Source organism: Melospiza georgiana, chromosome 2 (genome assembly GCF_028018845.1).
Source record: "Melospiza georgiana isolate bMelGeo1 chromosome 2, bMelGeo1.pri, whole genome shotgun sequence".
NCBI lineage: Eukaryota > Metazoa > Chordata > Aves > Passeriformes > Passerellidae > Melospiza > Melospiza georgiana.
This window is the reverse complement of record NC_080431.1, coordinates 60548380-60573350: the sequence shown is the minus strand read 5'-3', so window position 1 is coordinate 60573350 and position 24971 is coordinate 60548380. Positions and strand designations below refer to the sequence as shown.

At 43.3% G+C, this 24971-nt stretch overlaps 1 protein-coding gene across 6 annotated transcripts in view; it reads left to right on the top strand.

The window, feature by feature from the left end:
- The window catches only part of MTUS2 (microtubule associated scaffold protein 2), a 261088-nt gene that overhangs the window by 209075 nt on the left and 27042 nt on the right, over window positions 1-24971 (top strand). For all 6 annotated transcript variants that reach the window (XM_058045826.1, XM_058045827.1, XM_058045824.1 and 3 more), the window contains one exon: window positions 3550-3758. In XM_058045826.1, coding sequence (XP_057901809.1) covers window positions 3550-3758 — 209 coding nt within the window. The remainder of the gene's footprint in view (window positions 1-3549; window positions 3759-24971) is intronic.

Here is a 24971-nt window from a genome sequence, read left to right as displayed (position 1 = left end):
GTAGCCTTTGGCATTCTTTGAAATAAGTTCAGCAATAACAAAGCAATAATGACAATTTCTTCTCTTACTTAACAATTTCAAAAAATACTCAAAGCAGCCTTTGAGGAGGACATGCAGTGTAGCTGATGCTTAGGGGCAGTCACAGACTTTCCTCTATCAGAATCACAAGCCCCTGCATCATTTACACTTTTTGATGGGAGAGAAGGTGTCTCACAGGTAATTTCACCACAGCTACATCTGGCCATGAAACAGGTTCCAAAATTTCTGAGTGCTGTTTCTAGGCTGTATTTGCCTCTGTTACTGGCCTTCTCACATTCAGTTCCTTTTAATCAGTGCTGGTTTTTGACTGTTGGACACAAATTTTTTGAGCTTTGACTCTGAAGACTTGCAAGGGAGTTTTGAGATGCAGAGTCTTGCAGGGCTCTCAGTTTTATCCTTTGATGCAATACTCTTTCTGAGATCTGTGTATAGGAACAGGTGTCCATAGATGGAGGTGCTCTCCTTCCACTCCATTTTAGAATGGAGCCAGTGGCTTCTGGCATCTGTCACTCCACAGAATGCTTGATAACAATTGTCTCTAAGTAATTTGCTCACTTTCCTTACCAAAATGTTGGAAATTGGACAGTGAAAAGGCGAATAAATTGCATTCCCCATCTAAATCCTCATGGACAGTGTTAATTATGAGTATATACTTGTTATGTCTCCCTAGTTCAAACACTCACGTAGATAAAAAAGACTTGGGAGTTTTGAAGAGGATCAAAGGGGTACAATGATTTCAGCACACACTGGGTCTGCCCCTCTGGTCCCCCCATCAGCAAAAAGGACATGAGGATAAGGGCCAGCATCATTAATATATACCCTGTTTTGTGCAGAGCAACAGAAGAGAGACATCAATGGCAGAATAAGCTTAGTAAGCTGCCTTTCAGACCCAAATGAACCGAGAAATTCAGATTTATCCCTGAGGAGAATAGCACCATTTAATTTACAAGGACAGCTTATAATACTGACAAGGACAGCACAAGAGATGTGCACTTCAAATCTTCCAGTGAACAGGAAGGCTAGAAAGATGTAAGACTAAGCAACCTGACAGATTTCTGTTTTAATTAAAGACTGAACTGATTTCAAGGGCTTTCCCCTACACTTCTTCCTAAGCCTTCTGTTGTAACATCACTGTCTTGCTTAAACAACCCAAGATTTTTATACTAAAAAGACAAATATTTATGGCTCTTGGTTTTATGAGTTTCTTCTTTCGTGGTATTACCTACTGCACAGCTAAGAGGTATGAATGGAAGAGTCTGTATTTTCTTATTATTGCACAAAAAAGTTGACAGGCTTTAAGTGACATAAAAATGGATAGAGGGCAATAGCTATGCTGCTTGAACTCTCCTAATGACAAAAACTCCTTGTGCTGTATTATTTGGGTCTTCCAACAACATGGCATTAGTCTTGACACTGCACAACATGTTATTCTTGGTCACAAATGCAGGTCATGGACACAAAGAGTTTCAAAGGGGTTTTTGCGCTCATGGCTCTTTGCAGTTGCACCATGAGATGCTTGGAGACATGAGGGAGCATCTCTGCTGGAGCTGGCACCCTGTAAGCTTAGCCTGGAGCCAGGATGTAGCTGAGCAAGATAGAATATATGCTCCCAATGGCTCCACACAAGCTGGGGATCTGAAAATGTAGGAATGCACTCCTGGGGTATTGCTCTGGGGAAGCCATTCTGTTCCCCTGCCTCATGTCATAAAACTGCCCTTAGGATCTACTTGCACACCCATACCACAGCCTTGAAGATCTAAAAGATCTAAAGCACATCTGACAAAATTACCTCTGGAATTTGTAATGCTCTGCTTTACAAATTGGCTCAGATTCATACCATCAGAGGCTTCTCTGGAAGGATTCTTTGGCTTTTTAGGAAAGGAACAGGTAGTATTCATGGCAGAAGAATGTCTCCTATTACACTGATTGCTGGAGACTGGTTGTAGGCATGGTTTCTGTATTGTTTTCAAGAACTGGATACTACAAAACTATGAAACTACAAACTGTCCCCTTTTATCATATTATTGCACACACAACCTTTTCTACTAACACAGAAATGTTCCAGACCCATATCCACCATCTCTAGTAAGACATGGGACGAAGGTGTCTGACTCGTATTTTCTCCCTCTTTCTTACTGACTTCAGCTTCTAGGGTAAAAGCTGGAGGATAATGGGGAGGATCTGTTGAGTACTGGAGGTTCCTGGCCAGTATTCAGGAATGAGCTAAAGACCATCAACTGAGGGGTAGCAAAAGGGTAGCAAGAGAGACTGAGGGTAGCAAAAAAAGTCACTAAGCTGTGCAAAGGTGATGCCAGCTGGCCATAAATGTTTGCAGAGGAGAGTCCTCAGAAAGCAAAGAAAGTAAAGACAGATTTTCCAAGCAGTGGCTTGAGCAGCCTGATACCACCAGAACACTGCCCTTTCTTGCTTCATCCTTATAACTGGGTATATCCACAGAAATGGATAGTTGACTCAAGCAGGATGTGAATTTAGGAAAAAAGTCCCACTTTCCTGAAGTGGCTTATCATGAGTAAGCTTCAGTTCTGGTGCTGTTGATACAAATATGACACTATACCCTAAACACAAGCTACACGAGTGCTTTCACATCTTTGTACAGCATCAGGCTTGCTTCAAGCCAACCTGGAGCACCTCAGAGAGGCCAGTCTGTCTGGGCCTATTTCTGCAGGCAAACCATGAAGTGATTCTGGTGTGATCAAAGAAGCTGAGAGAGCAGCCATGCAGAGCCAGTGATGTAACTCTTGTGCGTTGTGTGGCACTTGGTGGCACTTCAGTACGTATCTGCTAATTGCTGCAATTTTGGACACGTTGTAAAGGTGAGAGCAAGGGGAACTCTCAAGGTAGACTGCACTGTTGTAGATAAAAAGTGATAGTGATATCCCAGTAGCAAGCCATCCATGCTGTATTTGCCTTCAGGGAGGGACAACTCCAGCCCCACATTGTCCTGTGTAGAGGCAAAATGAAATCTGAAAAGGCAAAGGAAAACTGGCACCTCTGTCGAGTCACCAGGCTGGGGTTCATGTGAACAAAGAAAACATGTGTAGTGTAGAAATGTCACCTAGCTGTTTTCCACAGCATCAGTAAGACCTGGAAGTGCCCATTTCTCTCACTGCTATTCAAGAGAGATGCAGACCTCTGTTTCTTGTAGATGTCTAGCAGAGTTGAAGTGCTTCCTTCCTCCAACAATCTCAGTTCTCAGTGATACGCTCTTAGGACATCTCTCCTCAACTTGTAGAAGACTTTCAGACTCAGAGCCTGAGGTGAGATGGCTGTTATAAACCTTTGAGCTTTGGCCCCTAAAGAAACATATTTCACTATGCTTTTGCTTTTTTTTTTTTTTTTTTTGAAAGACTGGAAGTTCTGTGTGAGTGCTACAGACCTTTTTTTCTTTTGTAGGAATGAGTCCCAGAGGCCATAGAAACACATAAAGGTCATGTCTGTACATGTAAACTATGTGATCTGAATGGTCTTTTATTCCCCCTTCCTTTGTAGGACATTCCAGGCAAAGGCCAACCACCCCAAAGAATGGATTCTCCCCCAAACCAGGAGAGGGGCGAGACACAGAAAAGCAGTTGGTTCAGAAACTGAAGGAAAAGTGCGATGAGCAGTCCCGGCAGTTAATCAATATCCAAGATGAGCTTAAAAGAGCCAGCTGTGGCTTTGATGTCTTTGCTATAACCACACAGTACTTTTACAGGCAGGTAAGTGCAATGGGTGCTTCTTACCACTGTAAAGATTCTTTGCCTTTACAACTGTCACTTGCCCAAATTTATTCCATGGTCACTGAAAATTTGTTCTTGGGATCAAAGCATGTAATTTCTTTACAATTATTATTATGAGAAGGGAATTCAAATTTCATAGAAAGGAAAACTGCAATGACAAAGGAAATCTGGCACCTCTGTTAAGTCACCAAGCTTGGGGATTGGGTGGCCAAAGAAATTGTGTGTAAAGTGTAGATGTCATCCAGTCTGGTAAGTTGAATAATTTGATGCCATATATTTGAAAAAAAGGGTGTAGGAGCTTGAAAAAGGAAGAATTTTGAATGAAGCATATGTGACAAGCAGGGGTTTTACGAGTAAAGGAGATGCCAAAACTTAGAAGGCCCAGTCTCTGATTGCTAGAGCTGGAATGGAAAGTGTAACTGAGATATTAATACTTGTGTGCAACCAAAGCTGTTAGATCAAGGAAGCAATTTGATTTCCCACAATAATTATCTACTCTTCCTGTTCACCATGAATTGGGCAGGGTGTCCCTGTCACAGGGTTGCCAGTTCCTGAAGATGTTAGGATAACATTATCTCAGCATGCAGAAGATTACACGCAGCAGGTATAGAGAACATAAAGAAAATGTTGCTGGTAATTAGAGAACCTTATTTATTCACTCAAGTCAAAATGAATATATTTTAAGACAACCAAAATAACCATGAAAGACTTGAAGGTTTTGCTTGTTTCAAAAGCTGTTTAGTGATCTAGGAAATGTAGCTGGGTTCTGAGGTCATTCACACCATGCCCATGTATTTTATGACATCCCAGGTTAAGCTGGTGTCCTGGCTACCTTGTAAAACAGGCAGACAATCACCAGCAGTAGGATCCAAGGCTTGGATAATACCCTTTCTAGCCTGTTTGTCTACTTTTGGGAAAAACAAGAATAAATTTTCTGTGTTAAATGGGAGAAAGAAAAGCAAGGAAACAAAATCTAAATTAAGTCAGTCTTTAAAATTCTGAAATACTTTATTTAGTTTTGAGGGTTTTTATATTAGTGGGAAAGGTTACCTTTGAAGAAATAACCACGGTTCACACTTTTCCCTAAGTAGGAGCTGATCTTGCCAGGGAAGATTCACTGAACTGAAAAAACAAGGAGATTTTAAAACGTCCTAAATATTTTAAATACCTTCCCAGGAGATCTTCCTTCTCTATTTTTCTTTAGACTTGACATTTCTGTATTTCAGGACTTGTTAGGTATTTCTAAACACTTTTGGGTGGGTTTAGGTTTTTGTTGTGGTTTTTGGGGGAGTTTTTTTGGGGGAGATTTTTTTAGTTTGGTGGTGCTTTGTCAGGGTTTTTTTGTTGTTGTTGTTGTTTTGTTTGTGGTTTTTTTGAGCTGCCTGTGGAGTATCCTTGTTTAAATCAGAGGGAAATACAAAAGGGCAGAGCACTGTCAGCTCAGCTTTGTCTGTGCGTTGTCCACTGGGGAGAGATTTTTCATCACATGCCTCATTCACATTTGCTGAAGGAACTCTCACATCTCCTTCATCTCCTCTGGATATGTTTTCAATGAGAACAGCTGCTGGAGCTGAGCTTTGAGATGACTGTTCTGCTGTTGGTGCCTGTTGGATCTGTCCTGAAAATGCCTCCTAAATTGAACAACTCAGGTGTCTTTATTTAAGAGCACCCTCACAAAGTCTGGCCAAGCATAGCTGCACCTCACATTCCCAGCTCCTCTGTATTTCCCAGGCCCTCTGGGGATTGCAGTAATGCTCCTCTGAGTGCCTGGAGGTGAAAAATAACACACCTGTAGAATTTAAGCACCTTCAGGTTTGGGCAGGATTAGATGTAGATTTGTTCCAGATCCATGCAGATGTGGTACATCCTTTGGGAGTATGGCTGCTTTAGGCTCCCTTTTTAGTGCATGCAGACATGTGAGCACTTCATGAAGACTATTTAAAGCACAAAAGACCTGAATTTCTGCTTGAGTCACTCACCTGTCTTGTCTGAGGCTTCCAGGGAGCAGTAAGGCTGCTGCACTCTTAAATTCAGTGCTAAAGCTTGGAGCCTACATACAGTGGGACAATCTGGGACTACTCAAGCAGTTGTGTAACTGGGCACTCATTTGTCTTGCAACATAGACACAGGCTTACAAGGTTTTGAGTGTCATTTAAAAATGCAATCTGTAGACATTTTCTGAAGTGGCATTATTGTCTGAAAGCTTAAGTAAAATTGAGTTGGCTGTCTTTGGGTTAGGGAAGCATGGGAAAAAATAAAACAACTTTTCACATGATAAAAATAATAACAGTTGGGTGTATCTGTAGCTGAGAACCCTGCAGACAAAATGATTGAGGTCTGAGTGGAACTGCAGTTTGGCAAAGGAAAAACATTCTTTTGATTAAAAGGTGCAGCCTTATTCCCAAGAATTTTGGGGTTGATTTGTCCAACTAGCAGTTTCACTCTTGCGTCTCCTATTTTGATGCTGGGGAGCCACTTCTGGATGGATAGTAGTTTGTGTCCAATGTCTCTCTCTCCTTACATCACAGCAAAATAATGTTCAAAACATAGATTTTTTTTTCTCAGATTTGGACCTAAATTCTGTTGTAAAATATGCTCCTAGGCAGTGAGGACGGGACTGAGTCTTGAAAACAGCCTAAGAACCAGTGTAGGTGGTAAGTGGGTGCAAGTGGGCCCACGTCTGTGGCTCTCTTGTTTTGCTCACACTGTTTCTCTCCTCTTTCCAAAGCTGAGGAAAGCACCAAGGCAAGTGGTCCAACAGACCACTGTGTAGAAAGAGAGTGTTGTATGTAATAAAGAGTTGGACCACACTAGCAGTTTCTCTGAGTGCTTTAAGATTACATAAATTATATTTTCTTATCATTTTTTGGATTTGTTTTCTGACTGTTTCAGACCACTGCTGAATGTTATCCTGGAATCATCTCTCTTCCTCAGCTGAAAATGCTCTTAATTGGCAAGATTCTTTTAATTGGCATCTAGAAGTGCACAACATGTAGTAGTATTTAATGCAGACCCATTAAATGCCATTTAAACCAATTTTCTATCCTTGGGAAAAGCCTAGGCAATCAAAGCAGGTGATAACTGAGGCAATAGATGTAAAAGATATTAAAGCAGTGGTTCTGACATAAGCATGAGAAGTAATGATTGCAGTGACTGTGCAGAGCATGGCTTTTAATTATTATTTAATTAGCAGATGTATTACCTTGAGACCCTCGTATATGCACATGACTCTTGTTGACTTTTGGAACTGCTTCGAACTGATTCTGAAGAGGAGCAGATTAAATTTGTCCTTAAGGTCGTCAGATGTTCCTCCTGCCGATACAGCCCTTGTGCTGTGCTGGTACGGCAGGGTGAACAACTGGCTGGCAGGAGCTGGAGTGATACCAGGGGGACTTTTTAGAGCAAGTATTTCCAGAGCCCTGGTGTGGATCACTCCTGACCTGCTGTGGCTTGTTGACCCAGCGATAGTGGCAGTCCTGGCCCAGTGTCAGCCCTGTTCACAGAAGGGCCCGGCCGTGATCTCTCTTGGAAGTGGTAACAGTGCCATCTAAAGGGGAGTAACCCAAAGTGACAGATGCAGGAGAGAAAATCTTTCTGGACAGAAAAAGGGAGGAGAAAATAAATCCATTTTCATATCTCTAGTACACCACAGAAGTGTTTGTGTTGAAACTGGGCTAATGGCTCTCTGCAATCCAGCAAGCAGAAAGGGCAGTCCCAGGTCTGCCTCTGAAATTTCAGAGCAGGACTCTGGAGCTCCAGTGTGTGAGGAGAAGGGATCCTTTCTGGGCTGCAGACCTCCAGGGTGGGAGCAGGTGAGCGAAAGGGTTATGCTGGAGTAGTCTGTCCCATACTCTGCTTGGGCCTGGAGGAGTTTCCAGACCTGCAGCATGGCCTCTTGATATGGTTTTCATCAGGGGAGAGACTCCTCAGGACAGGTGTGGGAAGTGGATTTGATTTTGTCTGTGGGAAATGGATCTACAAATCCATTTCCCACAGGCAGGTCCCAGCGCAAGTGCAGCTGGATGAGCTGCATGGAGGAATGGAGGAACCACAGAGATGTCCTGAACAAGAGTTGGGACAACACTGCAGTGTTTGGTGACATCCCAGAACTTTGTGTCTACCAGGACTGGGAAAGTGTCACCAGTAACCAGAGAGTGAGAGTGTGTGTCTGCGCATCTAATCATGGCTATATAATATTGTATATATAATATACACATATAATACATTCCAGAATGTATTACTACATTCTTACTATTCCAGAAAAGTAAACACACATGGGAATATCCTGCAAAATCCAGGATGGGCAAGAAAAACCTTTTCCCTCATTCAGATGATGAATAGGTGTGTGCTAGTGTGCCTTTTTGAGAGGAATGTCCCTGTCCTGTGAATGGACAATATGCCACCCAGTGTCATATGACATCCATGGCCAGATGCTAATGACCACTTGTGCTAGAGGCAAAATTGGTCATGCTGTTTATAAGTCGCTTGGCACTTCACACCACTGCCTCCAAAACACTAATTTGGGCTAACATTTCAAGGGATTATCTCAGGCTAAGCTGAAAATGGTTTATTTTCACAAATGTCTCAGAGAATAAGTTCAAGAGAAATATATCTATTGTTCGTGCCTGGTGCTGGCAGAGTGGTAAGAAGCCAGCACTATCAGAAAGACTGACCTTCTGGCTTTCAGGGGTAATGCTTTCTCAACGTTTGCAAAATATGTTTGAATTTGGCCCAAGAATAGTCCTTAGAAAAGTGCCATTCCTCCCTCCTCACTATTACAGTTAGGCTACGTGTCCTGCATTGAGCAAGTTCATTCTTTTCATTGCTCCTGATGAAGACCAGAGCAGTCAGAGCAGCTTAATATTTTCATTCTGTAATCCTGAAAAAAATACACTTTGGTCTCATCAAACACTGACAGTTTAGAGCTATGTATTAAAAACATTGTATTGCAAGGAAAACAAAATCTTTGTTTACTTGGAAGGAAAAAAAAATAGAAAGAAGCTCTGTCATCATTTAGAGCTTTCTGAACTGATTTTTAAGGAGAAATGCACAAAGTTGGGTATGTGGGGCTATTAGTTATGGTAAAACAGAGCAGTAAGAATCCAGAGGTGTACTCCTTTACGTGCAAACATTACAATGAAAGCTCTGTAGATGGAATGGGACCTGCAGGCCACTTACACATGGTCAGTCTACCCAAGGAATGGATTGGGGTTTGTGAAATTAAGGAAATCACCTTCTGCAGGCCCCCTGCTTCTTTGCTGTGTATGCCAAAAGTCAGGTAATGAGTAGGTGAGGTGCTATAGGAAAAGGAACCTCAAAGAAGCTGAGTATCTCTCCCCTCCTCATCCTTTGGGATTTTACAGTGCTTCCAAACAGCCTGGCCAGCTCTGCTTCAGGCCCTGCAAAACAGAAGGAAAAAGGTGTAGGGAACCTCATGGCTTCTCCTTGTGTCCTCAATGACCTTCTTAGAGACACTGCTGTGACAAAATTGTTAATTTTAGTTTTGGAAGGTGGAAGAACATGCTTCCCTGGGAAGCATTGATTTAGTTACATGGCTTTTTTTTGGAAAAAAAAAAAAACCCAAACAAATTAGACTATGTTTGTATCTGTGGCTGGAGACACATAAATGGAGACACTTGGCTAGTTACACATAAATATTTTAAATTTTGAGATAAAAAAGAAATAGCCCCAGGCATTCTAATGTTCCCCTTGAAGAGTTTTAAATGGCCATTAAAAATTAAAGGCCTCTTTATTTACATGTTGTCCTTGAAGAGCAATATTTTTAGAATGCATGCCAAGCATCAGGTAAAAGTGGATTTATTCTCTCCTTTTGTTTGTATTATTGATCTCTGTGTAAGCAGCTAACTTTGACAGCCTTGATTTTATACTGCAGAGGAAAAACACATAAGAGTCAGAAGTGTTTCTTGTGATGCTGGCAGCCTCCAGGGTGGGTATTTGTCTGGGCTTGAGGGATTTGGCAACACATTGGAAGTGGTGGGAAAAGCAGTGATGAGTAGTAGGGTGCAGTGCTATTGTGGCCTCTGATCATGCAGAGGACAGGGAAAACCCAAACCACAGTGCTTTCATGCTGTTCCTTAGGTTCAGCAAAGGAGTCAATGGAAATGTGTACCTCTTTTGAATTCCATGCATTTCAAATTCCTCTCTTACAGCAAAGAGGAAATATCCTCAGATCAATCATTGTTTGCTTTTTTGGTGTTTTGTTTATTGGAGGTTTCTTCCTTTAACTGATCAATTGATTACTTCCCAGAAGCATTCTACCAAGATTTCTAGTAGGAATGTAACAGAACAAAGGCTCTAAAATTCAGTGCAGATCAATAGGTGCAAGGTTCATATATGAAAGTATTAATCGCACCAGAAACCAAAGAATTTTTCTGTTTCAATGTGGGAACAGAAATATTTACCAAATGAAAATTTATAGATACCTTTCAGGAAGTGAATAAGGAAACCATAACTCTCATTAGCAGTGGAGTGGACAAGACCTGACCTGTCCAGGTGAGAGGGATCCCATCCTCTCTTTGGGAGTCAAAAAGCAGAGCCTCCATTCAAAAGCAAACTTTTCAGCATATCTCTTATTTTACACACATATCTGTGTGCATAAAGTATTTATAACAAGACCAAATGTCACTCTTTAAATTTGCTGTTAAGGAGGAGGCCATGCCTCAGCTCACAGATAATCTTCAGAAGTCATTTCAAAATGAAATTTTTGAACAGAAGTCTAAGGAAGGTTGGAATCAGCCTAGAGAGAGGTCAAATACTGAGTTCCCTCCCAGAAGAAGAAGTGACCACTGAGTAACTTGACACATATTTACTTGCTGCTAGCTGCTTCTCAGTAATCTGTCCCTCTGGAAGATCCAAATCCTTCTTTCCTATGTGGCCAACTTCAGCAATCACCTAATCCCTCATTCTGATGCCCATCACAGCATCCCAGGAGCTCTCCTGCCCTCAGATACACACTCATGGCCTTCTCTACCTTTTCCCTGCTGGGATTTTCACACCTCTGGCAGCAATACTTTTGTTTGGTGGTTTTACATTCCACTCAGGTCAAAGTGGCACAGCCATTAATAAAGACATGCCCAGTAATGACCTATATGTGCATTATAATAGTATTGGCAACAATGATCAGTGCAATAGAACTTCAGCTTTTTCAAGTGATCTTAATACTTCTGCAGTATAAAAAATTACCAATTTATTATTCATAATAAAGGTCTGGCAATGCTAAATGTGCATCAAACCAACTATGTGCCAGCTTTTAAATTGCAGGAATATTAGGGTTTTTGCCATCACAAAACATAAAGGTTAGCCTCACTTAAAAAAATCAATTTTTTATCTTCTTATTTACCAGTGGAATACAATCTGTTTAAGTTAACATTAGCTTGTGTTTAATCAAATTACACAGAACAAAGAACAAAAAGATAATGGGATTGAACTGGGTTTGTTGAAAACAGAAAGCACTTGGCTGACTCAATGTATTCCTCTTTGTTAATATTTGAGTTCTATATAGCATTCCTGATGGAAATGAAGACATTCCAGTTTTGTTATTCCACAGTTATCCCAACGAGTGCCAGACATTTTGAGGATGACACAAAGATGACATCCCAGTCCTGGAGCATTTAGCATCTAAATAGGCAAAAGCCTGATGAAAACTGGTGTGTCAAGGTGACTTAGTCTATAAGTCACTTACTATATATTTCGTTTCTTTGGGGATTTATTTGGGAAGATAAGTGTGTTTTTATGTGGTTACACACACCTGCATGCACACAAGCACACTGTGCTGTGTGTTCTGCTTTCAGAGACCCTCTGGGAAGAGGATCTGTGTTTCCAGTGGCTGTATGGGGGATAGGGCAAGAGCACCAGAGGGCCTGGCATCGCCTGCAGGGTCACAGTGATGGGCACCCCTGGATGAGGACTGGACAGTGAGATGTCCCGCCAGTGTGTCACCCAAGTGCAAGAGTGAGGGCAGCCAAGAAGTCCCATCAAGCCCACGTACAGCAGGAGGTGCAGAGGCAGCAGCGGTTGTGTGCATGCAGCTCTGCGAGCTGTAGAAGAGAGCCCAGTGAGCAGTTTCCCTTCTGCAGACAGGGATACTCCCACTGTTCATGTTTATTTACACCAAATGGATGTGATGAATATTTTAGATCCCACACAGGTTTGTCCCATCTGCCCTTGTTGGTGTTCCCGTGGTGCAGCGAGCGCATGGCTCCAGGCAGCTGCAGACGTGAGCAGCGCAGGACGTGTCCTCAGCAGCACTGCTGGGCTGATGGCTGCTTCTCAGGCAAACAGGCTCCACAGCTATTATTACCACACTCTCATTTCATCTGTGGGGGGAAATTGGCTATTTCTTCCTTGGTTTGTTTTGTTGGGGTTTTTTAAATTGCTTAGTGCATTACAGTCAATGAATAGACCCAGAGCGATGCTTCTCCTCCGGGAACGTATTGAGTGTGTGCACATGGATTGTACAAGAAGCCCTGGCACCTTTGGTGTGCAGGCTGGGGAGTACTGGGGCACTGAACTTGGACCTTATTTGAGGCTGGAGGTGCCTTTTATACACCTGAGCTTTGGTACCCCAGGCACTTGGCTGCATGCTGCAGGAGCACCCTTTTGGTCTCACAGCTCCTCAGTTCTGTGTCTTGGCTTCCCCCAGAGTACAGAAAGCTGTTTTCCCCCTTCTTCTGGAATATTGCATCACCTGGCACATGGGACATTCTTCCTGTGCCTGACATAGGCACCTTGCTCAGGCTGACGTTTAGCCTGGGGGATTGGTCTGAGTGCAAGATACTTAAGTAGTGATCCCTTCAGCAGCTGAAGCTGGCTGCCTCTCTGGAAATGGTTTTTGAAGCTTCTTGGAAAAACCTGTGTCATGCTGAGCAGCCTGCTTTAAGCTGCCTCACAGTTAGCAGCCAGGCAGGAGGTAAGCACCAAGGCAGGCCTGTGATAGTCAAAGCTCCCCAGCCCTCTGGAGAGGCAAGGACAACCCACAGATAACATGCCTGTTATGGAAAGATATGCTTGATAGTGTGAGTGTCTGAGGAGTTATTCTGCCCTGGAAAGTAGAAGGAAAATGTTAAGGAGGGACTGGATGTTGTCCAGATATCTCTGCATTTCCAGTGGGATCCATGTTGCAAAAGAAAAGGTTTTGGGATTTCTTTCTGCTCTGACTGCAAAAAAACAGAGATCACCTCCTGATTTGGTACAAGTTTCCAGATATTTGGCCTAATTTTTTTTCTTTCACCTCTTGCTAACTGGTATTCTTAAAAGCAAACACATTAAAAAGGAGCATAACACACTCAAAGCAATGGCTAAATACATGAAAAAGATTAATTTAGAAATAAATAGGGAACAGTTGGGTATATACCATATATTTATATAGGTGCCATTCATATGTAATGCTTGAACTTCTTTCCCATAGTCCCATAGTCTTCTTTCCCATTATTAGAATATCTTCTGTTTCATGTAAAACTCAATTTCACCAATCTTTAGTTAAAATGAAGTACTAGAAGTTGCTGAGTGTTAGATGCACTTAAAAAAATGTTCTGTCTTCTTTCCCCTGCCCCAAATGCATTTTTAAATGTCATTTGTAGAAAGACTTCAGATTATTTACTGTGTTCCCTCACCACTGCACACTCCTAAGCTAGAACACTCTGCTGATATAACTCCCTGTCTCTCCAAAATTACTGTGCAGTCCCAGGGGGTGACAGGGTAAATATCACAAGTCCTCTCATGTAGATCCATCAGCAGATGCATTCTGAGCTGACGCACAAGAGGGACTTTGCAGCAGTGTAGTGGAACTTTTCCCTGTTGATCAGAATTCCTGGCAGATGTGAGGTTGTTCCAGTGCCAAGCAAGGCTTGAAAATACAGATATCCATGAGAACTACTTCACCTTATGTGTGTCAAGGCCGCGTGCCACGTCTGCAAAAACCTCTCGTATAGACATGCTGACAGAAATGCAGCACTTCCTTTATAAGTTCTGATTTGGTCTTCAATTTTTCAAGTACAGTTTCATATCTCCTTTGCAATCCATGTGGACTGTGGTTACAGATTTCAGCAGCTGGAGAGCCCCATATTTGATGAGTGGAGTGCAAGCTGCCTGCACTTTTGAGCATATAAGACCAACAGGCTCACATTCCCACCGCACTGGTTTGAGTGATGGATGCAGCAAAGCCAGGCTGAAACCAGCTCTGCCTGGAACTGTGGTCTGGCCATCAGCTGGAAGGGAGTAACCCGCAGGAGTAATTAGAGTTTCTGGTGTCAGCACAAATCAATGTGAGCTCCTCTGTGAACGTGTGCTAAGAAAAGCTGTCAAGATCTTTGGGTGAGTGAGCAGAGGTGCAGCCAGTCAAAGTGAGGCAGTGACAGCACCTGCACGTTCAGCACTGGGGAGACTGATACTGAATATTGACATTGAGCACAGACATTGAGCACTGCTGCTCACACATCTTCAGAAGACAATGAAAAAAAGGGGAGGAAAAAGAGACAAGTAATAAGCAGCTCTGACATCTGGAAAAATCCCTTTTTGTGAGAGACAGCAGAGAACTGTTGGTTTGTTTGCAAAAAAGGGCAAAGTGGATGAGTGCAGAGGAGAATAATTCTCATAAGGAGGTACTGCTGTATACCAAAAAGCCCTTTCCCCCAATCAGGAGAAAGTTTAGCAGAAATCCCTGCTAAACTTTTGCAGAAGTTTTGCAGCTTCAACACATGAAGGAAGCACAGACTTTTAGGAGTAGAGATGATCAGTTATTAGAAGAAACCACTTTGAGAAGAGAAAGTAAATCCACACCTTCATGTCAGCAGTTTGCCAATGTATGCCTTTATAGAGGGGATGTTTTCATCAAATGTAGTTATAGAAAAGCAACTGTGTAAAGTATCATGTCCTGCAATAAAAAAAAATCATACTATTTGATTGAACCATTCCTTTGTCATTAAAGTCTACTAAGTTCTGTAGGCAGCAAGAATAACTTGACATTTAATATTTGGTGGTGCAATACACATTAGAGGGGAGATGCCTATTTTAAAGTTGGAAGCCTTTTTCAGATAGATGTTAAGATGAATTTTCCATGCAGAACAGCTTTTCATCACACCCTCTAATGCAGGGTTACTTGCTCCTTCTGAATTTTCTGGCAATAATCATGGCTCGATGCAGGATCTAGATTAGACAGACCATGACTCAAAGATATATATATATATAAATGGTAATTATTGTGTTCCTAGGACATTTTTGCTGTCCTTTTGAGTTGAAAGTATATTTCCTTGATACTCCTTCTGTGTCCTCACAGCCATCCAAGAGTATGTATCTGCACTTTTGGATCATATACCCAATGCACAGCCTGTCTCTTGCTTAACCCCCTTTAAGGTCTGAGCTGTCTGGTTCCAGAAATGAACTCTAAAAGGTTTCAGCTGCAATCCCCCTGAAATTCTCTGGCCTTGCTCTCACCTCTGAGAACTAATTCACGTGCAGCTTCCTGCAATCACTTCTCACATGTCGTAACTTCAGAAGGTGGTGGTGTGGTTATTCTAATGATTTGAGAACTGTTTATTATTTATCATTTATTATTTATCATTTATCATTTATTATTTATTAAATCCAGCTCTAGCTACAAAGGAATTAGTATAAGTGATACATTTATAAAATGACTTCTAAAAATCATCTGAGTTATGTTTTCTTTGTGTAAAAACCTCCCAAGCCCACAGCTGATAATTTGAATTCCCATTAATGGTGGTAAGTACATGAGCACTGAGAATCTTTCCAATATGAGAAACTTGGTCCATGTAAACCTGCTGGAATATTTTGCCACTGACATTGCTGTCATAGAATGTCAGCACTTGTGCCTTGCTCTGCTTGGCCTCAAAGTACAGCAGCTTGAAGTTGTCACTGGCTTGGGCCCAGAGTAACTCGGGAGTGGAAGAGAGAGGATTGTTGGGAGAAGGGAACATTTCTCTGCAAAGCTGATTTAAGAAAATGGCTATCTGCTTGCAGCTACTCGGAAGTCTGGAATTTAGATATAGCCTTGCAGGGGATGTATTCCTGGGGAGAGAGCAGGTGAGGAGTTCAGTGAAAACATGCATTTTTCCTTGTGATCTTGGTGCATGAATGATATTTCATATGAGGAAGCATGAATTCCCTGACAGCAAGACCTAGTTCATTTGGAATGCTTACTTTGTACTGTTCCAGACATCAAGAACTAGAAAACATAGTAATGAAGCATTGTTCTCTCATGAATTTTAATCCATGGCCTTGCAAGCTACTGACACTACAGTACATGTAAGGCTACACTTGCAGAAATAACAAAACTCTGAAGGAATTCTGTTTAGATCCTCACATTCTTTTTTTATGAGAGCTGAATTTAAAAAGGAGTCATCTGACTGGGCTCTCTCACTTCAGAAACAGAGGGCATGTAGTCTGTGTTAATTTGTTAAATTCTAGAGTAAACATTCTATTCATCCAAATATGCAATAGCATAATTGTACAGTTGAAAAACTATATTAAAAAACATTTGCTTCCATATAAATTGCCTGAGGATCACTTAAACCTCATGGTACTGACTAATGCACAAAATGTGAAACCTCACTGTAAATCCAAGGGAAATTGCCATTCTGGGGCCATCTGGCATAACTTTCAGCTCTAGCTGAGTCATCTCGCTGAAACTCATTCCTGACTGCTCATGACTTCAGAAATCCCCAAATCACTGTTACATTTTCTGATTATTTTTTTTTTTAAGTTAGGCAAGAACAAAAATAAACAACCCCAACCTGGAAAGTAATGAATCATGTGTGTATGTGTGAAAGCAATGTGGAAAACTGATGATGGGAGAGCTGTGTCAGAGAAAACTTGTAATGCACCTCCAGCAAGGAAAGTGAAGTGTAACAGTGAATGTATTTGCTTTCCTTCTTTCCACTGTAGTTTTCAGTCTGACCAGATTAGGGTTCAGGATTCCTGTGACAGGATTCTCCTCCTGGCTAACAGCAGAGTGTGGATTTCATTCCCTGTCCTAGGGATTTGCCGTGTGCCAGAAAAGCTGACTCTCCTCAAATTCACCACTTTATCCCTGCTTTAGTTTTAACCCCCATCTGATTCAGTGCCCAAACACTTGAGGGACTTTAGCAAGGAAGCTGGGACAAAACAAGTGACCAGGAAAGGAGAAGATTAAAACATTTCCTTTGACAGCAGTGCTCATCTTCATTGGTTTCAAGCACTCACAGAAATACAATGTGACTGGCAATTTCAATAAGTGAAATTGGAAAGACAGTTTAGGACTAGTTGAGGCTGTTTTCAAATTTTACTGCTTGCAGAATTGAAGAATTAACAATACTGACAATAAATCAATTTCAGTCTTTGAGGCCAATGTTTGGCCTATTGAAAAACAGATTCAGTTTCTCAACTTGTCTGCAACTCTGTCAGTGTACTCAACTTCCCTCTTGTAGATATCAAAATTCTGACAAAGTCCACCTGCATGTTCCGTCACACAAACTGTAACAGAGTTTGAGGAGAGCACATGCAGAGAAATAGGTTGTGACAATCACATAAAATGTGCTGGATGTCCCTTCTTTTTGCCTTGCTCTCCTGTTTTTGGCATGCCACTCAAGGATTTTCTGAGCCTCCTGTTCAGAGTACATTGCTGGAATAGCATTGCCCTGTTCTGCCTCGGCAGTGCCTCAGACAGAAGCCCTGTCCCCGGGAATGCCGCCAGCCCGGCTCCTCCTCACGCCGTGCCTTGGGGCGCTCAGTGTCGCTGCCACCGTCACCTCCCGCCGCTGACTGCGGGGAATGCCAGGGGCGGCAGCTGCCGACAGCCCGGCCTGTCCATCGCTCTCCAGAGCCGACACACCTCAGACCCTGCCGTGCCTCAGTCGTGCACCAGCTCCGCTGCATCTGACTGACACGTCTCTCCTCATTCCCGCGGTCTCCTGTTCCTTGTCTCCCCTCACCGCTGCATGTCCCTTTGTCCTCTGAAATGCCACCTGCAGTACAATCTTTCCTCTCGCCTTAGTCTCATCTCTTTTTTGAATCTGTACTTTTGTTTCTTTACCAGGTGAAGAAATTATTGAACTTCCGGTATGCCCCACCTCAGCCTTCTCTCCCAATAATCTCTCTCTGTATCCCCATGGTGCTGCCTTCAGTCTCCTTGGTCCTCACCATTATCAGCTTTCTCCTTGCTTCTTTTGTTTATTTCCATAAGCACTGGAGATTGCCCTACCAACTAATTCCTGGAGCTGGCAGTCCTCTTGCAAAAACATGTCCTTCACGTTTCCTGCACTGTCTTTTGCTGCTCATGCCCTCAGAGTGTTATCTATTCAAATTAAATGAAATATTTGTTTGACATACTTCACATGCTATGCCCCTCAGCAAGGCTTTCTAGCATTTCATAAAGGATGAATAATATGCAGTTCCCTTCAGGATTCTCCTGCTCTGGGACACACATAGCTCTGCATTACTACCTTTATCTCCCAGAGCCTTCCCCAGTCTTCAGTTCTGTTTTTCCTTCTCCATCTTCACACTTCGCCACATCTTTGCACTGTGAAAATCCAGGGAAAGCACTATATCTCTCCCAGGAAGGTTAGCCAGCCTCCATAAAATAGGGAAACATCAGATACTAATGATTAGGAATTAAAATCTTCTTATATATGTTAGAATATATGTATAAAACCCTGATGATTGATTGTTCATTCTCTACAGAGCAGAATGTATACACTGATACATAAAGACCATTATGGAGCTAAAGAGAATAATGTGCCCCATTTGGGGACTGTAGTAAATTATAAAATATGGCTAATTTATCCCTACCTCTGTCAGTTTAATTCAGATAGATGTAAAATATTGGAATTGCTTGGGCAGTAAATATGCATAGTATTATGTGCATTGTGGAGGAAGGCATTGATTCTGCCACTGTAGGGGAAAATTGCTGCCCATGGTGCCTCTTTACCATTAGAATAGGTTGTTTATAGACTGAACCACTCCTCTGGGACATTTAGGAACATGCAGGTATCCTCCTTGGCCTTTAATTGCCTAGGAGCCTTACCCTGTCAGGTGCTAACTACATTGTGTTTCCACTGAAGTCAATAAATACTGTAAAACATACCCTGGTAAGTCACTTGTCTTGTGCAATTACTTTTATGTTTTAAAATCTAAATTTACAAGACTTCTTTCCTCTTAGGTTTGTTCCTAATCCTTTACATAAGGAACTTACCTTTCTTTGTGGAACTTAACTGTATTTTCTCTTTCCGGTAATGAAACAAAACCACAGCTTTTATGAAGAATGTTTTTTTTAAACTAACAGTGCAGGTTTTCCCAGCTCATGTTGATCTCTGTCTTATCCACAGACTTGTTCATTCTGCCTTGAAGGGAAATGTGAGCCAGATCTGTTGGGACAGAGCTCCATGCAAAGCAGTTTGGCAGAGGCACATTCACATTCTGGGTGTGGACCATCAGCAAAATCCATAGCAATATATTGGTATGGAAAGGAAAGGCTAGCAAAGTTCATTCCAGGTCATCAAATCCAGATCCTCCCTGTTGCCAAACACTATAACTTCTTCCCTAAAATGATTGATTCTCAGCTTGAAAGTCATTATATTTTCCTTTGTTTCTACCAGAGAACTGTTTCAGAATCTCTTGTGATTTAGGTATGCCCAAGTTCACATTCTTTTATCCTTACATAAATACATTTTTTGACTTTGAAGTACTTCTGCCTCTCTTACTGTTCTCCCTATATTTGTAGAAAGCTGTAATTTTCCAACTTTACTGTTGTTTTCATAGAAGAAGCAGATGTGTATTTACACCCCTCCAGTGATGTAGGTTATATATATTCCCTGCCTCAGAACTGCTATCCCCCAAAGATGGGGAACCAGAGCTGTCTGAGGTTTCAGGTGAGATCTCTCTGTGACTTTTCTTGAAGCACTCAAACTTCCCTCTTAGTGTTTCCTAGAACCTAAGGTTGTATTTGCTTTATTCAGATCTATACAGTAGACATCATTCTTATTCATTCCATGACTGGATAAGCAACACAGGTTTTTGCTGTTATTTCCAGCTGATGAGTTTCCATCTTCTACTTGAATTTCCTGGTATTTGTCCCTGTGATTGGGACCTTGGACTGCTCAGTATTCTGTATTTCTTATCACGACTGCCCCTATATAGCCCTAAATAGCATTCAGTTTGACAAGCATGGTGTTTTAACTCTCTCACCTTGGTGTTTTAGCATCTCCCCTGATGGACAGTGCATCCCAACATCACATCAGCATTCACTAATGTTTGACCAGGGTCAAAAGTGAACGACATAACTTGCCCTCAGGATTGATTGTTTGAACAGCTCTCTTCATTGTCTCCACTCAGCCCAATAGTTCCATTTACTGCGACTCCTTGTCCTCTTCCCCCAAAGGCCTCCTCCCCACTTAACACTTCTTCAGCATCTCCCAGTCTTTCCCAGACCGATGAGAAATGTTGTGGTGGTGGCGCCACGTGGTCACTCGGTCCCCAATAGGTGGGAGTTACATATTACCCTTATGTAAAAATATCAATTATTTCAGTGTACAGAGGCAGCAGTCTGCACGGGTGTGGATCTATCTGCCTTTGATGCTCTGTTGTGCTGAACAGGGTGTTTTTAAAATATTATTCCTCTCAGTATTTGATCCACGTGCCACATGCCACTGAAATCAAGCAGATGGCCCTTGCAGTTTAAAATTAAGAATCAATAATTTTAAAACCTTATTTTGAACCTGCTGTTTAAAGTGTCAGTTCTCATAGAATTTGGGTGTAGGGGCTGGCCTCTCCTTGGATGTGCCTGCTTTGCTGAGTGTTTTGCTCCTGTCTCAGTTACGTTCATTTCCCTTTCTGTATCCTTAATTCCCGAGGCATTGCTGCCCTCAGATGTGTGCTCAAAGCCCTCCATATAGTAACCAACCTGTCAGCATGCTGCCACCACAGACCCCGCCTAAATTCTTTCTTCATCCTCCTCGTTTGTGTGTCTGACTGAGGAACTGCTCTTTAAAATAGTTTATTTTTTCCACTTGCTTTCTCAACTTTGGTCTTTTCTCACCTTAATGCTACACACCGGAAAGATGAGGTTTAATTCAAACTGAGTTTAGTCTTACTGACCTGAAAGATGAGGTTTAATTCAAACTGAGTTTAGTCTTACTTTCTCCAAAAGGATCTAAGCTGACCAAAGAGCCCAGCAGCTTTCCCAAGCACATCCTTATCCCTTATCAATCCTAAATCAGCCTGTGGGACCTCAATTCACCCTTGCCAGAAGGACAACAGATGGTTTCTACTTAATTTAAGTTTCACTTTAATATTTTCTCTTCCAGTTTAGTGCTTAAGAGATACTAAAGTCATGCATAGACCTTGCTAGCTAACATTTACCTTGGATTTATAATCATGTGCAAGCCACAAATCCCCCATTCTTAGCAAAGCACTTGAAGAAGATGAGTTGTTCATTTTAAAAGCATTACGAAAGGAATATTGACCAGGTTTTGTTTTCCCTGCCTGACAGTCAGAGGTGGATCTAAATACTGTAGTTCTAATGGCCAACTCAGAGAAATGCCGTGGTAATTTGTCTGCAAGTGGTTATGTAGGTTTTTTGTATGGCAGTTAAAAAATTTCCATTCGGGATTTGGGCTGTAAAAGATCCAAATTACAGATTTCAGGTTGTGTGGCAAGAAAGAGAAGCTCCTACAGTGAGGATGAAATTATTTCACCACACAAGGAAGTCTTATTGTACCTGTACTCTGTAGCTGTTCAATAGGCAACCAAATTACTGTTCAGATGCTGAAAGTTAGGTCTTGAAAGCAAATGTTAGAAGGCGTTTGTAGTAATGTACTTGGAGTGCAATTTTAAATTCAGTTTGGTGTTTTGGTTTTTTGTTTATTTGTGTGATAGGCGGGGTTTCTATCTTGTTGGCTTTCTTTGTTTGTTTGTTTTTAATTACTTGACTGTGATATTCTAAAACTTTAGTTGAAGTCCTGGCAGGACTGGGGAAGAGTGAGAGAGAGAATGAGAAGTTGACATAAACCGAAGTTACCTGAGAATTTAAACGTAATTTAACATAGTTTTGTTGGACATTCTTGTTGGCTCCTACTATTTTTAAAACCACTTTGTGCATCACCAGTCACAGTTGAACAAACATTTAAACAAAAACATCTGTCCAGAGAAGCACAGACTTGAGCATCTTTCCCAGCAGAAGGCAGAGCTGTTCAGCAGTACGGGCAACGTCACTTTTCTGTATGTTTGGTAGTGATTTGGCTTTCAGGAAAATAGTGGTTTTCAGGTTAAACAGCACAAGTACCACCTTAGGTGTGAGTCATTGAGCTCTTTTGCCTTTTCCCGGCATTGGCTTTAAGGTAAATTGTTAGAGGAAAATTGTATTGTAAATATGCCATGCCAAAGGCAGCAGCCCAGGAGAAATGAGGCTGCTGCGGCTCCATGTCCTGGGTCCGGCCAAGAAAATGTGTTCCCAGAGGGCAAACTGATACAGACCGGATATATACAGCACGCCCGTGTGTATAGGCAGCTTAAGGTTAGGTTTTGTGATGTAAATATATAAATGCAGGGGCAAAAAATTATGCCAGCCCTTGAGGATTACAGAAGTCTCTGAGTACGTTGATACTGTTTTTGCCATTACGAGGAGTCACCGAGGTCCAGTGCGTGCTGATCGTTTAACTCACGGTTAACTAAGCGACTTCAGGGAAAGTCCTTTCGGGGCGATTAGAGCGTCTCGGGGAGCGGGGGGACACCCGGGAGAGGGGGGGACACCCGGGATGGGGGGGACACCCGGGAGAGGGAGGACACCCGGGAGAGGGGGGACACCCGGGAGCGGGAGGACACCCGGGATGGGGGGGACACCCCCACGGCGGGCGGACGAGCTGGCGGCCGGTGCCGCAGCCTGGGGCGAGCCGCTGGCAGGCAGCGCCCGGCCCGCGGAGCCGCGCAGCGCTGCGCTCGCCCGGGGACGCGCCGGCACAGCCGCGCAGGACCGCGTAGAGCAGCGCAGGACCGCGCACAGCCGCGCACAGCCGGCAGGACGGCGGGGCCCGCACGGCGGCCGGGAGGAGCCCAGTGCGGCAGATCCGGGAGTGGATTTGGGAGCGCTGCGGGACAGCAATCCGCCGGCAGCCAGCCGGGACCCGCTCGGCTTAAAGGCGCCATCCGAGCGGGAGCGCAGCACGGGCACCGCGCTCATCGGTGCCCGTGGATGCGGCACGGAGAGGAGAAGCCAGCGGCACCCCGGCTGGGAGCCCAGGCTCAGCCTCGGGTTTCAGCGCCTCTGCGGCTGTCGTTGCGAAGTTTGCAGCCCCGTCCCGCAGCCGCCCGCCCCGGCACTTCCCTGCGATGGCGCTGCTGGACGTGCCCTGCGGTGGGCAAGCCTTTGCCAGCCGGAGCAGCCTTTTCGGGAGAGGCCGGATCCAGCGGCGAGCGGCAGGGCGGGCAGCGCTGGCCGGGGGCCGGACCCGCCGGGCTCCGCAGCCGCCCGCCCGCGGCACCGTCCCTTCCCCGCTCCCGGCACAGCGACCGCGGCCCCGGCATCCCTTGGCGCCCCGGGAGGCATCGGGGTGCCAGGTGCCCTTGGCCGGTCCCGGCGCGCCGGGACGTGACATCCCTTTGCGCTCCGGGCCGGGCGGGAGGCTGTCCGGCGGCTGTCGGTCCGGTGGGCGGCTGTCCTGCCAGCATGGGCAAATGCTGCTCCACGTGTTTCCCCCCCTCTCTGTGCGAGGACGAGACGGTACTTTTGCCTCTTTTTTAAAGTCCTTTAGGGAAAGGGAAGGACGGTAGCGGTGATAGAGCGTGTGCTGCTGCTTGTCGCTGGGGTCGGTGGCGGATGCGCTTCCCGGGAGGCGGAGAGGGGAGCGATGCTCGGCTTGTTTGCACTGTGCTGATCTCCCCTTCGCCAGGGACAGGTCTAAGTGTCGCTTTCTCATGCACTGCAGTGCCTTACATAAGTTTATCCTGCAGTCCAAATGGAAGGGTTGCATGCTCGTGAAGCAAGGAGGGACTGCTGGCATCTTCTGTAGCAACAGTCGGTTTGATGCTTTGCTCCGCTTCTCTTACATTTTTAATAGCCATGTGGAGTACAAGTTTTAAAGGAAACTTGCAGAGAGTTTTAAAGTTTGAAGAGAGGTTATTCAGCCTCTAGCTGTCCGAAAGTTTTACAGTCCAACAGAGGAATGACCCTCCAGTCTAGGAGAAGTGAAACAAGACAAAATTACCTGTTTTCTTATGTTTGTGTGAAGCTAAATCAAACACATTCCTAGGCACCAAAATGGGTCATGTAAGAAATGTCAGTGCAGAAATGTCCTACCAACAACAGGAAAATAGCATGTGCAAGAGATGTTGTGGGGCACCTTGAATACATAGTTTTTCCCATTATTCTTCTGGAAACTTGCCTGGGTTTTATGTACAGAAGAGTGAGAAAATTAATATATGCATTTAATTTGCTTAATAGAAAATGTCTTGGCAGAAACACATATTTGTGCAATGTATTTTGTTAGAGTTTGGCTTTATGGTATATTCATATAACTGTTACATTACAAACTGATAGTGTCTCCCATTTACTTAATGATAGTTCAAATATAGCTTGAGATATGCTACTAACCAGGTTAAGAAAAAATGTGTGGGTTAATGTAAAACTTAGCAAAGTGCAGTCACTGTGGAATATCTAAGTGCTTGTAAACTTTAACCAAACTTTAACCTAAAGGGTGTTATGAAGAAGGATTGCCTGACAACCAGCATGATTGAACAGCAGTGTTAAAACACCTCTTTTTTAAAGGAAGATTGTAGGTAATTTTGAGTATCAGCTGCAGTGGGATTCAGTTATTGCTTCTACAAGTGTCATCTGAAATATTTATTGGTACAATAGAATTCCCAATGTATATGATTCTCTCTCCAATTATAATATAATACGTTGCCACAGGGAGGTCTGAATACAGCACAACAGTGACTAAGCACCATTTGCAGGTCAGGGAATTTTTTTTAGTATTTTGAAAGCTCTGCATGGAAGACAGCTGTTTTGGAGGAGCAGTTTTAATAACAAGTGCCACAGAGCATCTGTGTGCAGAGAGTTTTTAGGAGATACTGTGGAGAACTGAGAAGTGTTTGTACAGTGGAGACACTGTACATGCATTTGGATCTTAGAATATAAGCACACATGTAAGCTGGCAGGGTGGAGAGCCATGTCAGTTTGGGAAGGTAATT